The sequence below is a fragment of the Haemaphysalis longicornis genome, unplaced genomic scaffold (assembly GCF_048455015.1).
Source record: "Haemaphysalis longicornis isolate Haplotype H1 unplaced genomic scaffold, Haemaphysalis longicornis Haplotype H1 scaffold_9, whole genome shotgun sequence".
Taxonomy (NCBI): domain Eukaryota; kingdom Metazoa; phylum Arthropoda; class Arachnida; order Ixodida; family Ixodidae; genus Haemaphysalis; species Haemaphysalis longicornis.
The window spans coordinates 142,583,384-142,597,039 of record NW_027526460.1 but is presented as its reverse complement, the minus strand read 5'-3'; the positions used below and the strand labels follow the sequence as shown (position 1 = coordinate 142,597,039).

The 13,656-nt window shown below is 47.2% G+C and overlaps 1 protein-coding gene across 1 annotated transcript in view; it reads left to right on the top strand.

The window, feature by feature from the left end:
* Positions 1–13,656, top strand: part of LOC144151732 (uncharacterized) — a 232,278-nt gene that overhangs the window by 193,902 nt on the left and 24,720 nt on the right. The window contains exon 4 of the mRNA XM_077682852.1: positions 7,970–8,087. Within this exon, the coding sequence (XP_077538978.1) occupies positions 7,970–8,087 (118 nt within the window). The remainder of the gene's footprint in view (positions 1–7,969; positions 8,088–13,656) is intronic.

Sequence of the window (13,656 nt, the reverse complement as noted above, 5' to 3'; positions counted from 1 at the left end):
CTATCTAGGAGGACTGACGGTAAGCAAGGCTGCGCAGCCTAATGACGCACTGGAAGTTCTTTCGAATGCCCGCCCTTGTGACTTCATGACAGACGTCACGGAAACACACCATTTGGCAGGAGTATGAAAATTTTAACCTAAATTGATTGATTTCTCAGTGAATAGGGCATCGTTCGCTGCCGGACAAGAGCTGGGGGCACTATAAAGCACGAAATCTTTCGAATAAAACAAACTTTCTGTTTGATTGTCTGCAACAGTTTCGCTGTTATAAGCTACGCTGCCTGTAAAGGGTGCACCACCGCAGATAGGGTATTACAACGGTGAAGCCGACTTTCGAGCCCGCTTTAGTGCGAGCACAAGGGACTTAGCGTATGCGCATCCTTTGCTATACCATTTTAAAAGTGATGGTCTTTCTGGCGCTACTAAAAGGCAATAAATAAAGTGGCCCAGCTTGCACTAGTGGTGCAAGGCTAGAGAAACAGGGGAGCTGGGAGTCGATCTGGCTGTTCCTTCCTGGAATCCGCTATCATCAGTGACGTAGCCAGTAATAGTTTTCGGGGTGTTATACGCCCCGGGCAAATGTAAAAAAAAAAACGAAAAGGAAGTACATCCTGTGCGCAAACATCATTTCATTTTTATTTTCTTGTCCGATTTTTTTCTTATTTTGTATTTACATATTAATAGGCCGATGCGGAGTGTGAACAGCATGGACTAAAATTGCCAAACTATGGAGGGAACAGTGGGGGAGGTGCACCACTCAGAAAATTTCAGGAGGTGTTCTGACACCAACCCCCCCCACCCCCCCCCCCCACCCACCTACCCCGGCTGTCAGTGGGGGAAACCGACCGGAACGGCCTTGTAAAATCCGGCTCCACTTGGACTGTCCCCGCAACACTAAGGCCTGCCTATAGCAGGAACATCGCAAAACTTAACAAAACGTAGCAAAGCGTAGCAAAACCTACCAAAACTTAGCAAAACCAGAAGACGCTAGGTTGACCCACCCCCACTTCCGCTGGTTCTCAAGCCTTGCACCCCTACAGCAAGCTGCGCCATTTTTTTCCCTATCTCCACCCACTGACTACGGCCTCCTTCTCAGTAAAGCCAGCCATTCATTCCTTCATTCATTCATTCATTCATTCATTCATTCATTCATTCATTCAGTCAGTCAGTCAGTCAGTCAGTCATTCCTTCATTCATTCATTCATTCATTCATTCAGTCAGTCAGTCAGTCAGTCAGTCAGTCAGTCAGTCAGTCAGTCAGTCAGTCAGTCAGTCAGTCAGTCTCTCTTCTCTCAACATGCTAAAGGCCTCAGTTTGACTAAGAAAGTGCCACTGCCTAAAGACCTTATGCAAAAACTGGCGCCCTCTTGCGGGAACCGCGTGCGCTTCCGCCATGTTGGAGGATTCCCGGATCTCCGGATACCGCTGTATACATAATAGCCCGGGGTTAGCGACGCGCACGTCGGCATTTATCGTTGTCCAAGATGCCCAAACACTGCCGTGTAACTTGCTGTGCTCAAAGATGGTACGAGGACGACCACGGAAATAGCGTACACATATTTTTTTTTATTTCTCAACGAAAGCGTGACTCGAGCCCTGGGTGAAGTCGCTTGCGGGTGTCGACCTCCTTTCGCGCTGTAATATTATAGCTAGATCGCATGCGTAGTCAGGAAACAAATAATATGTGCAGGACTAAAAAGATCCCAAAGTTAGCTGTTTTCTAGACCTGTATTTGCCGAGGAGCATTCCTCCCTGCTGGTAGTTAAGGCGCACGCACTGCATCGGTCAGCTCGTACTTTATCGTGCGGGTAGAGTTTTGAGTCTGCCGTTCGTGCTTTGCGCGCCCGCATTTTCTTTTTATTCTGGACGTTCGGTAGGCTTTTATGGAAGTACTACGCATTCTTTTGTTTGCCGAACGTTACAGGAAATAAGGGATCCGTGAGAGTTGCAACCTTCACGTAGCGCCATGAGTAGCGCAAGTAACGTACATAGTAACCCGTGTATTGGTCATTTACCGCTCGTCGCCTGCTGTTCGACCGTTTCCTATTTTCCCAAGATCAAAATTTCCAAGCGGAATTTTCTAAGCGGTAGTGTGCACCCAGTTTTGTTGTCCACGGCGCAAGCAAAGGACGCTCAGCGGTCGCCGCGAGGCACGCGCTCACAAGCGCTCGGCAATTTAATTATTCCTTGGCAATTTATTGGCAATGTTTAATGCGTTACTCGCCACACACGTTACGCGCTACACATTACGGCCAGCTATAACAGCTCCGCTGTTAAAAAATCCCAGGTATGTAATTTATTTTTTAAGTGTTTTTTTTTTTTTTTTTTTTTAGTTTGCAGGTTTCCTCTGCGTCCCAGAGGATCCTTAGCGTATAGCTATATCGCGAGTGCCCCCGTCCCCCATTTCAACCCCAGGACAGCCCGCAAGTTTCGAAGCGTTTCAGGAATGACCTCCTGAGAAACCCGGAGGATGCGAACCGACACGGAGGTACTTTCAAAGCCAAAAAAAAGAGAGAAGAAATGCGACAGCCTCCAACAGCTTCCCTGCCGGTGCCTCCCTGACTGTTTTTTCGATGCATAATGCGTATTTACGAAGTCGCCCGCAAATGTGGGCAACACAGAAAGGTCCACAGATCACTCGTCGCTCATTTTGCTGCGCTCAAATCTGAATATAAAAGGATCGCCAAGCCGAGAAAGCCCCTCACACGCTCCGTACCCAGCAATCCCGCGACCGCCATCCCCCAACATGGCGTCGCGTGCTCGTTTCGTTTTTCTTCCGGTAGATGGCGGCACTTTTGCATAAGGTCTAAAGGGAGGTCACAATAAAGTGGGGCGGGCCTATATTAGGCCGTTGATTGGCTACGAAAACCAATCGTAGCTTTGATACGTCAAGCGCATTGACGTAACACGGTACAAGCCTCCGCCAAGCCGAGTGTCCTTTCCTGACGCATCCCCGCCGCTAAGGTGACAGACTTAGACTTGGAACGAATGGAATGCACATAGCATTGGCCATTACAGCTGCGGCATACTCGGTGTCCCGTTTCCACATTCCTGCTTCTGGCCCCTGAATGATCGCAGTTCTCGCCTTTCCGCTGAGCAGAATGCACCCGCGCCTCGCATGCTCTAGTGCGGTAATTACCCTCGTTACCCGGGAAAAAGACATTCCGCCGGCTACAGAAGGGAAACTGGGCAAAACATCCGTCAAAAGCGACAATTGCTCCTCGCCTCTCTCGGTCCCCTCCGAGCGTACTCGACGGGAAAAACACGAGTAAAAAGCGCTCCCGCGACTGCCCTTCGTGCTATCTGCAGGCTATGTCAGCCCGGCCTGTATGAAAACAAGAACATAACAAAGCTAAACAAGCTAAACACGACGCCGAAAACAAGCTACTGTGGATGTTCATTAAGTGTGGTGCCCTAACTTAGCACATTGATTGTTTGTTTCCTCCGAGATCGCGGAGTATTTAATGACACTATCAATAAAGGATCCCGGGCCTCTCCCCTAGAGTGGCACACGAGGAAAGGCGAAGCATGCAGTGTATAAGTGTATTCTTGGTGCCTTGGCGTTTTTTCCAACGGAGGTGAAACCGTTGAGGGGTACAGATTTACAGCTTTGCTGTAAAAGTCTCGTGTCTTTCAAGCACGAAGCGTTCTTGCGCGAGGCGTAAACGCGAGTATCCTGATGTTTTTTTCAGTACGCGTTACGAAGCGTTCCAGCGCGAGGCGTTAACAAGTGTCCCGGTGTTTTTAGTACGCGTTACAAAGCGTTCCCGCGCGAGGCGTGAAGAAGTGTCCCGGTGTTTTTAGTACGCGTTACGAAGCGTTCCAGCGCGAGGCGTTAACAAGTGTCCCGGTGTTTTTAGTACGCGTTACAAAGCGTTCCCGCGCGAGGCGTGAAGAAGTGTCCCGGTGTTTTTAGTACGCGTTACGAAGCGTTCCAGCGCGAGGCGTTAACAAGTGTCCCGGTGTTTTTAGTACGCGTTACAAAGCGTTCCCGCGCGAGGCGTGAAGAAGTGTCCCGGTGTTTTTAGTACGCGTTACAAAGCGTTCCCGCGCGAGGCGTGAAGAAGTGTCCCGGTGTTTTTAGTACGCGTTACGAAGCGTTCCAGCGCGAGGCGTTAACAAGTGTCCCGGTGTTTTTAGTACGCGTTACAAAGCGTTCCCGCGCGAGGCGTGAAGAAGTGTCCCGGTGTTTTTAGTACGCGTTACGAAGCGTTCCAGCGCGAGGCGTTAACAAGTGTCCCGGTGTTTTTAGTACGCGTTACAAAGCGTTCCCGCGCGAGGCGTGAAGAAGTGTCCCGGTGTTTTTAGTACGCGTTACGAAGCGTTCCAGCGTGAGGCGTAAAGGCGTAAACGAGTGTCCCGGTGTTTTTTAGCACGCGTCACGAAGCGTTCTAGCCCGAGGCGTAAACGTGTGTCCCGGTGTTTTAGTACCGTGACTACATGATACGACGGTTACGACGACGACATAAGACGCCGACAGCCCGAGCCGCTAAGGGGCTTCGCCCCTAAAACTTTATGAGGTCGAGACCGAGAATGGCGCGGGTATTTGTAATGATGACCATACTGTACCGTCGATTCCATCGTGCTTCAGCCCACCATGACGTCCTGTATACAAAGTTCCGGTAGGAAACCGATCATGTTTTGCGGAATTTTTTTTCTCCGTGTAGGCATTGATGCGGTTAAAGATAACATGTTCAAGAAGTTTGCCCACGCACCAAGTGAGTTATATTGGGCAGATATGCTCAATCTATAGCTTTCTTCGAGGTTTAGGGATGGTCAATACTTGGCCATCTTCTAACGGTCAGAAATGTGGCCTGTGTCCCAACACGCATTGAAGTAACTGGTGAATGCCTCCCCGGAGTCGTCATAGGTGTTACGAAGCATTTTGTTCGTGATGTCGTCCGGTCCCGTATCGGATTTGGTGCGGAGGGCCGAAATTGCATGGCGCGCCCTTCGCTAGAAGCATTGGGGCGGTCGAGCAGGGTGTTATACTACCCGTGTAGGGGACCAGTGCTTCGGCCGCAGAGTTGGCAATGCGACGATCCTAAGCGGCTTTGGGGAGTTCTTTGGGTATGCCGTCGAACTGATGAAAAACGACACTTAGGTTGTGTAGTTGCGCGGCTTTGCTCCCCTCTGGATCGATTAGGCATCACGTGATATTACATGTCTTGCTCAGATCGATTTTCCGCTTCATGCGGTTCGCGACAGCAGTTGTTTGTAATGTTCGACATCTCCGTGGAGCTGAACGACATGATGAAGAAGGTTGATATTGAGTTTGCGTTTCCGGGTTTGTTGTTGCAAGCTATTCATGGCGTAAAAATGCCAGACACTGATCAAATAAAATCTAAACCATTGAAATCTACAGCAAACAAAATACATTTCGGCTAAAGGTCTTTCGTCCGTTTTAGATGTTAATGTTAAATGTTTCGCATTTTAACGGCATATATATGCGTTTTATGTAGTGGCTGTCTCTACGTTTCACCGTATCATTTAGTCCAGACCACAAGGGATTCCATCGAATCCTCATTTCCATTTTTTTTTTTTTTCAAACCATTGCGGCCTCCCACATGTGGAGAAGCCGCTCGTCAGCCTGGCACGCGTCCGCTTCTTTCGGCATGTCTTAGGTTTCTTGGTCGGCATCTCGGCGGGGTCGGTCCGCCTACATGCATCGACGTCTCTTATTTCTGCGACGTGCGGATCGATTTCTGAGTCAGAGGCGGGGAGTAGGAAACAAGATGCGAAGATTCGTAGGACACACTAGTATTCATAGTGACATTATCTGGTCGTTTGCCCGCGCCCGCCGCAATGTGGCCTCGCCTCCCAAGTACGTATATTCTTTCTGCGTCGCCAGAGGAAACGCGCTGAGCCGCTCGGAATGCGTCCCAGTCGATAAGCCGAAGCGGCCTACCGGACGTTTTTTCAACGTCGCCTGGCGCTCGCTACCGAGACTCAGCAGTGTATTGAACCTAGCGGCCTCTTTGAGCGTATACACTTTGTAAACAAAGTGAGGCCGGGCGTGGAATCGACACTGACGCCATTTCCGATGCCAGTAGTATGCGAGGGGTGGCTGGTGAGGGTGAGGCCTTCTTGTTCGGCGTCAACACAGAGGCTTCGGCCCTTGGTATGTCTCGCTTGTAAACCAGCCAATTCGGTGTGATACACGTTAATGCCACGGACAATGCGTAACGTGTGGCTTCGGGAAATCGCCAGCGCTTTCCAAGAGAGTTCGGTGCATTTGTTGGGGTTGCAAGGAGGGCTGTGCGCGTTTAGGATAAATATGCTGCTCGCTTTTCTAGCGGTTTGTAATCAATTCTACGAGGACGTGAGCCTCGGACGCAGCGCCCTCGCCAATTTCGCGACGAATTTCGCCACAAGTTACGCCTAACGATGGGGGAAGGGGGGGGGGGGGGTGTTTGGGGTTGGAACACGCCCCGGACGCTTCCTTTTCCACATATGAGTATGATTTATAATTTTGGAGTCGGGCGAAGACGACAGTGTCGTAGATAGAGATTACGTCTGGGGTAGCGTCCGAACAGTGCAGCTTGATACGTTGTTAGATGTGCGAGCCTTTCTGCTGGAAACCTCGACAGTACCATTGCAGATGATCATTTCGTCACACCAGCGAATAGTCTGGGTGAGGGAGTTAGACATGATCGCAAAGGGGGAGGTGTGATTTGGGGAGTTTTGTCTGCCGAGGGAGGGTGGATGTATGCGCTTGAGGGAGATTTGATGGGACCATCGCGCTACGCCAGCAAAGAAGATGAGCGTGCTGAAACTTGAAATTTGAGCGCCTATGTAGGTCGCATATTGCGCTCACGTGGCTTTGAATATCACGCAGAGGTCTTTAGTGAGTTCTTCTCCAAAATTTTGAAGCGTGTCTTATGTCATAGACCGTATTTGAACCTCCCGCGCCCAGCGTCACATTCTCTGTGTAATCTGATGTAAATACAGTTCTTCTCCTTTAACGAGGGCGCTGCAGTCCCAACAACGTACATATTATGTGAACCCAAACCAAAGGGTTTGCGAGGGTTGCTGGATCTCGTTCCTCTGGCCCGGCGTTCCAAAGGAGAATACGAGGATTGAGGACGGTCCATCGCGACGGAGGACCCATCCTCCGAGGACCGCGGCATTGGTGGCACTGGTGGTGGCCCAAGATTCCGGCCCCACGTTTCAAGTGCAGAGCATTTTAGGGGCTCGCCTTAACTCGCTCGCTGTAACGCTGTTCGATGTCAAGTGACTGCCGGAATCAGGCAGCTCAGCGAGATTACGGTGTCGGAATGGCGCAACGGGATACACATCGGCTTCATAACGCGAGGAAATCATTTTCTATTCCGACCATCGGAAGCGTTTCTTTTTCCTGAGGCACTTCGCGTATCATCATCATGAGCCCTTTGTGGAACTTAGTACAGCATGTTGTTGGGCTAGTTGGTGCAGCATCATGAAAGTAGAAAAAACTGCGCGTAAAAGACAGGACCGTGACAGGACAATCGCAGTCCTGTCTACTTGTCACGGTCCTGTCTTTTAAGCGCAGTTTTTTCTACCCTTTGTGGAAATCAGTTGCGCAAAGTTGACTTTCCTGCAGCACGCTCTGGTGTCGCGATCGGCGCAATTGAGGCATTGAAAGCTTCGCTTAAAAAAACTAGTTCGGTATCTTAACGATCTTGCGATAGAGCGAGGAATTGGTGAAAAAACACTTTGGCCCTTTGTATTCTCAAAGGTGCAGTTTAAATACAACCTAGTCACACTGAATATCTGCACGGTGACAGAAGCGTACTCCCGAAATTTCCATCCTCTACGACCAGCACTTCGGTTGGGCTTTGATACTGCCTGATAGGCCTTTCCAGTCTGAATGAATGTGTGCGAGAACTTTTTCTTGGTGCTGTGTGATGCATGAATTAACGCAATCGGGCTAGACTTTATTTTTAGGTAAACCGGCAGTCGGGGTTAACCAAGTTTTGCACTACTGCAGGAACGGTGCGGCCAAAGCGTAGCGGGCCGGTCATGCCACACGCACGACGAGTGCTTCTGTCCTGGCCTAAAGTTCTTCTGCTCGGCCGGCCGGTGTCGCTCACCTGCTGCCAGGAAAGGTGAGTGAAGATTCCGAACTGACCTCTCCTGGTGAACTGCTCAGCACTAGACACTAAGGCGGTCTCTCCGACATGGCCCGCTCGGTGTGTCGGGAACCGACATTCTTCCGTCTGTACAAAGCTGCCTACACGTGCGTCCACAATGTATATGTACACCCACCCTGAAACATTTACACCCATCACGTCCCCCTTGGTGTTTCCGGAACTTCCACGACACTGTCGGTAGCCATAATGACGGTTCGTAACCGGCGTGGCGCGACCTGTGCACATGTAACTGCTGTGCGCACGTCATAGTGTATACTCCTCGCGTGCCTGTATCTGTATGCACATTCGCCAACGCTCTTTCTGTACGAACACATGAAGAGGGTCGGTTAAGAATGCAAGCTACTACATATGCGCGTTCGAGCACAACTTCTAAGTTCATGTCCTGCATAGGCGTTTGTAACATGGCATAAAATGGACTTTCGCGGTATTAGTATAGCGTATATGTATCGTTTGCTGAACGAGCTTAGCTCAGTGTACCATGAACCAAAACGTTGCTGCATATCATGGTCGCCAATCACGGTTGCAAATTCCTGCGTTCGCTAACCCATTCATTTTTATGTCAAAAATATCATACTGAAGGCTCAGTATTTTGGTAAAATAAGGCTAGACACAAATGGGCGCGGCTTTTCCGTACCTGTGTCGCGCGTTTGAGATCTTCACCATAGGTATTGTAGCATAGACATTGTGATATCTCGCTATGGCGGTATCTCGCTATCTCGCTAAGCCATAGAAAGATGCGCCGTGTTGGTTCTCACGCGCCATAGCCCCATGTAGCCTTTTTATTTATTTATTTATTTATTTATTTATTTATTTATTTATTTATTTATTTATTTATTTATTTATTTATTTATTTATTTATTTATTTATTTATTTATCTATTTATTTATTTATTTATTTATTTATTTATTTATTTATTTATTTATTTATTTATTTATTTATTTATTTATTAAATAATGCACGCTTTGCAAAGCCCAAGCAGGAGTGGCAAGACAAGTAAAGGTACAAGTATACACACGTCAATCTGCGTAAAACTAAAATAGAAGTAAAAAAAGGGGCGGAGTAAAAAACAGAAAAAGCAGAATGACTACCGAAACACAAGTAAATAATAACACCACAGCAAAAAATGTTCGACTGGACAAAAAAACGTGACAATTCGCAGGAACAACAATGCACCAATGCAGCAACTTCAGTTCTGGACAGCGGCACTTCTGTACAGATACACCTCCAAGTTTTCTGCTGATGAAAGTGAAGTTATGGGCAACAAATTCCGTTTTTCAATGGTGCGAGGAAACAAGGAAAACTTGAAAGTGTTAGTCCTGGCTAAAAATGGAGTTAAAGAAAGGTCATGGAAGTGACGAGTTTTTCTTGTTGAAAGGGGTCTAAGATACGCAGTACGGTCTAATCCAAGCTTATTTGTGAACAATTGCAGAAAAAACTTCAAGCGAAGGAATTTCCGTCTTAACTCCATCATTACTGAGCATAAGATTTGTAACAGACTCGCGGCCATGGTATTTTGAGTAAATAAAACGTACAGCTCGTCTTTGAATTTTCTCCATACTATTGATGTTACATTTGGTGTAGGAATCCCAGACTATACAAGCATACTCTAGTTTTGGTCTAATAACACTGGATTAGGCCAGATATTTTACATGAGAGGGAGAATCTTTAAAGGAGCCATGAAGAGGAAATACAAGTTCGTTTAATTTAAAAGCACTAGGATTCAGTATCTCACTCAGCTCCATTAGAGCCACAAAAGGTGTTTTTTTAACGAAAAAAAGCAAGAAGTATTTAAAAACTTTCAAATTTTGCGCCACAGTGACGTGCTATGAGCAAGAATGACGTCATACGGGCCAACAATAAAATATAATTTTTAGTGCGTTAACTACACGTTAGCATTCAAGTGATGCGGTCAAATTGAACTAGAGGCCCCATTACAGACGTGCAGTCATGTGTCGTCGCGACCGGTCAGTTAGGCGGCCGCCAATCGCACAAACAAGGTTCCGTGACGTCATAGAAAAGTTGTGGGAAATTTCCTAGAAGGTCGCCACGGCTTCACACGTTTTCTTTAATATCTCCATTATTTGTTCGAAAATTGCGATGATATTGGTATCATTGTTCTCGGGACTAAGCAGTCTTTCTAATAAACCCAACTTGTATTTTGTCTTCATGGCTCCTTTAAGCATATGCCTCAGCTGACAAAGCTCATGGAGCGGCTCTGACGTTCCATATGTGAGTTTTCCAGCTTAAATTGTTAGTAATTGTGACACCAAGATATTTATATTTGCTAACTTCAACTAGGGGATTGTTGGAAACAGAGTAGGAAAATTCAAAGGGAAGACATTTTTTGGTCATTCTAAAATAAACTGATTTTCGAGAATTTAATCATTTAGTGCACCAGGAAAGAATGATGTTCAGAGCAGAGTTTAGGGCGGTCTGGTCATCCACAGAGCAACCGTTATTATAAAAATATACAGTAATCTGCGAAAAGACATATTTGTACAGGTTCGGCAACTATATCAAAAATAGCATTGCAATAAATAAAAAATAGTAGGGGCCCAAGTATGCTCCATTGGGGAACGTCGGATGTAACCGGAAGGATATCGGAATTATGGCCGCTAACGTTCATATACTGTTTGCGATTAATCAGATAAGAGGAAACTCAAGACAAAAGAAAAGCAGGACTATCTAAAACACGTACTTTATTAATTAGATTGTAATGTGGAAAGCAGTCAAATGCTTTGCTGAAATCAAGAAGTGTCACATCTACCTGGAACTAAGAAACTAAGGGTACATTCGTTCAAGCAAAATCGTGTCATGGCGTAGTTTCAACTGAGGGAACGAATTGCGACGGTCCGCCAGAGGCCGGCCGACTGACCCTGTCGGAGGGTAGGCGAGCCGCGCAGTAAGTAGCGCAGTCAAGCCAAACATCTCGAGTGAGCGTCATATGAAACGTCACAGGAAATCGGCAAGGAGGATGCAGAGAGGGGGGCAGTACTTTCTAATTGTTTTTTCTACTAAATAAAGTCGCGCGAAAAAAGTGGTCGAAACATGGCCTAGCGACTCGAGACTAAAATTTCCACAAGTAATCCCACAATATTTACAAACCACTTCAGGGTCCTAAGAAATGCGTTACAACACGTAATTTACCCCAAATTGAGCTCCTCCGCCATAATAGAAACGTACTGCCCAAACCTCAAGCATGTACAGTCGGGATGAATTCGACGGTGATCGATCGGGCGGCAAATAAACAAGCAGCAGTGCATGTTACGGGTTGTATCAGGGTTGTACTAAGCAAGGGAGAACGAGGGGAAGAACGCACTGCTACCTGTATCTCCAAACTTCTGAAAACGGCCGCTGTGCAGGTTGAAAGGCCCGCTAATCGATCCCGTGATCACCTTCAAATTGATCCCGACTGTACGTCCAGTTTTTCGGCCTAGGGGTTGATACCATATCATATCTTTGCCATTTTTCACGTCGGGGGGCGGGGGGTAGAAGTTTTTAAAAATCCACTAACCCTTTTAACTGTTACTGGAACAAAATTTCTAAATTTCGTTCTAGGCTTTTGTGCGGGTGAGATTTCCTACACGAAACGTTACAGGAAATCGGCAAGGAGGATGCAGAGAGGAGTATAGCACTTTCTAATTGTTTTTTCTGCTAAATAAAGTCGCGTGAGCGCGCCGAATGTGGCCGAAACATAGCCTAGAGACTCGACACTACAATTTCCGCAAGTGATCCCACAATGCTTAGAAACCATCCTAAGACAATACGCTACAACATGTAATTTACCCCAAATCCAAACGAGTTCTATTAGGAGTTGGTTAGAAAAACCTCATAAAGCAGCAGTTTTTAGACATTCTAACACTAACGATAATAATTGGCATAAAACGTATTGAGTTATTCATTACATGTCATAATTAGTTTGTTGAGCAACGAGTGCCGAAAAGCGGAACTTAAGATTGAAGAAAACTATTTATTGGCGTCGCGGCGAACTTGCGAACAGCGCCCCGTCTGATTGGATGCGCCAGATATCGTTATACCACTACTCCCTCGTCGTCTACGTGGTTGGAGAAAGCAGCGGGCCGAGGGATTGAAAAGGTTCGTTCACTGTGGAGTTGTACACGATTAGGAACACCCGTCCTGCAGTCAATACATGTACGCCTACCGGAGGGGGTGGCAATAGGAAACGGCTGGATGTCGTGTTTTACTGGGCTCAAAGGACAACTCACCCGTGGAAGTAGGTGTGGTGAATAAATATCAGTCACAGTTTTATAATAATTAACACGGGCTCTTACGGTATGCGTGTGGTACAGAAAACACCGCGCGCCGTCACAAGGATGGCGTGCAAGCTGTGCGAAAGTGGAAAAATTGATTTGAATGGAACAAAGCTCCAATGCACTTAGACTGCAAGCTGCAGCCCATAGGGTTTTGTTTCGCGTCCTCAGTGGCTTCGCCGTCCAACAATGTTCACACCTGGACCTGGCGGCAACTTTTAAAGACCATTAAGTTTGTTGGGCAGCATAAACGCTGAAGAGTATAAGACTTATTTCGAATAATAATACAGGTTGGGTGGTTTTTTTTTCGATAGCGAAGAAAAAAACACAGACCGCGTTAAAAAGTAAGGTCAAAGAGCCTCGCACTGTCCCAGCAGGTAGCGCGGTAGCAGTGACGAAGCAGGGAAATTTAATAAAATTGAGCAGAGGTTCTTTGCATTTGTTGTGGTACTTGGGAAGGAGGAGGAAGAACATGAGGGGTGGGAGGGGAAAGAGGAAGGGAGTAGTAAAGTGGCAGGGACGGTTGAAGCCTGAGCTTTCGGTGATATTTTCAGCTACGCAAGCAGATATGCGGACAATAGTTCTCACTTCCTTAGTGCGGTAGTTCGAAAAAACTGACCTTAGTTGAGCTCTTTCGCCATAACAGGAATGTACTCCCCAAATCTCAAGTATGTAGGTCCAGTATGTCGGCCTAGGTGTTGATAGCATATCCTATCTTAGCCATCCTCACGTCGTGGCGGTGTAATTAAAAAAAAAACCGGTCCTTTTAACTGTTCGCTGGAACAAAATTTCGAAATTGCTTTCTAGGAATTTGTGTGGGTGAGATCTGTAAGTAAAAATCAATCGAATATATCAACTATCAAAAAACTATCAACTGTTAAATAACCTTCAAGATCAGTAAGTTACCCCAAATCCAGATTACTCCCACTTCAAATGGGGTCCGTTAGGCAAAACCCCGTGAAGCGCTGTCTAGGCATCCTAATGAGTTACCTAAGCAGCAAGACAGACAGACAGACAGACAGAGAGAGAAAGAGAGAGAGAATAAATCTTTATTCGTCGAGCAGATGCTTATGTTACCGGCCTCGCCCCGTTAAAGGCATCCCTAGTCCGGGATTCCTTGGCTTCGGGTGGCTGTCCTTGCTCGGGTCACCAGGTTGAGCTGGGTATCCTGGTATGGGCTGGCCAGGGAAGCCCTCCGCTGCTGGAAGGTGGGATCTGGAAGTGGGGGCAAATCTGTAGAGCGTTGGCACGCC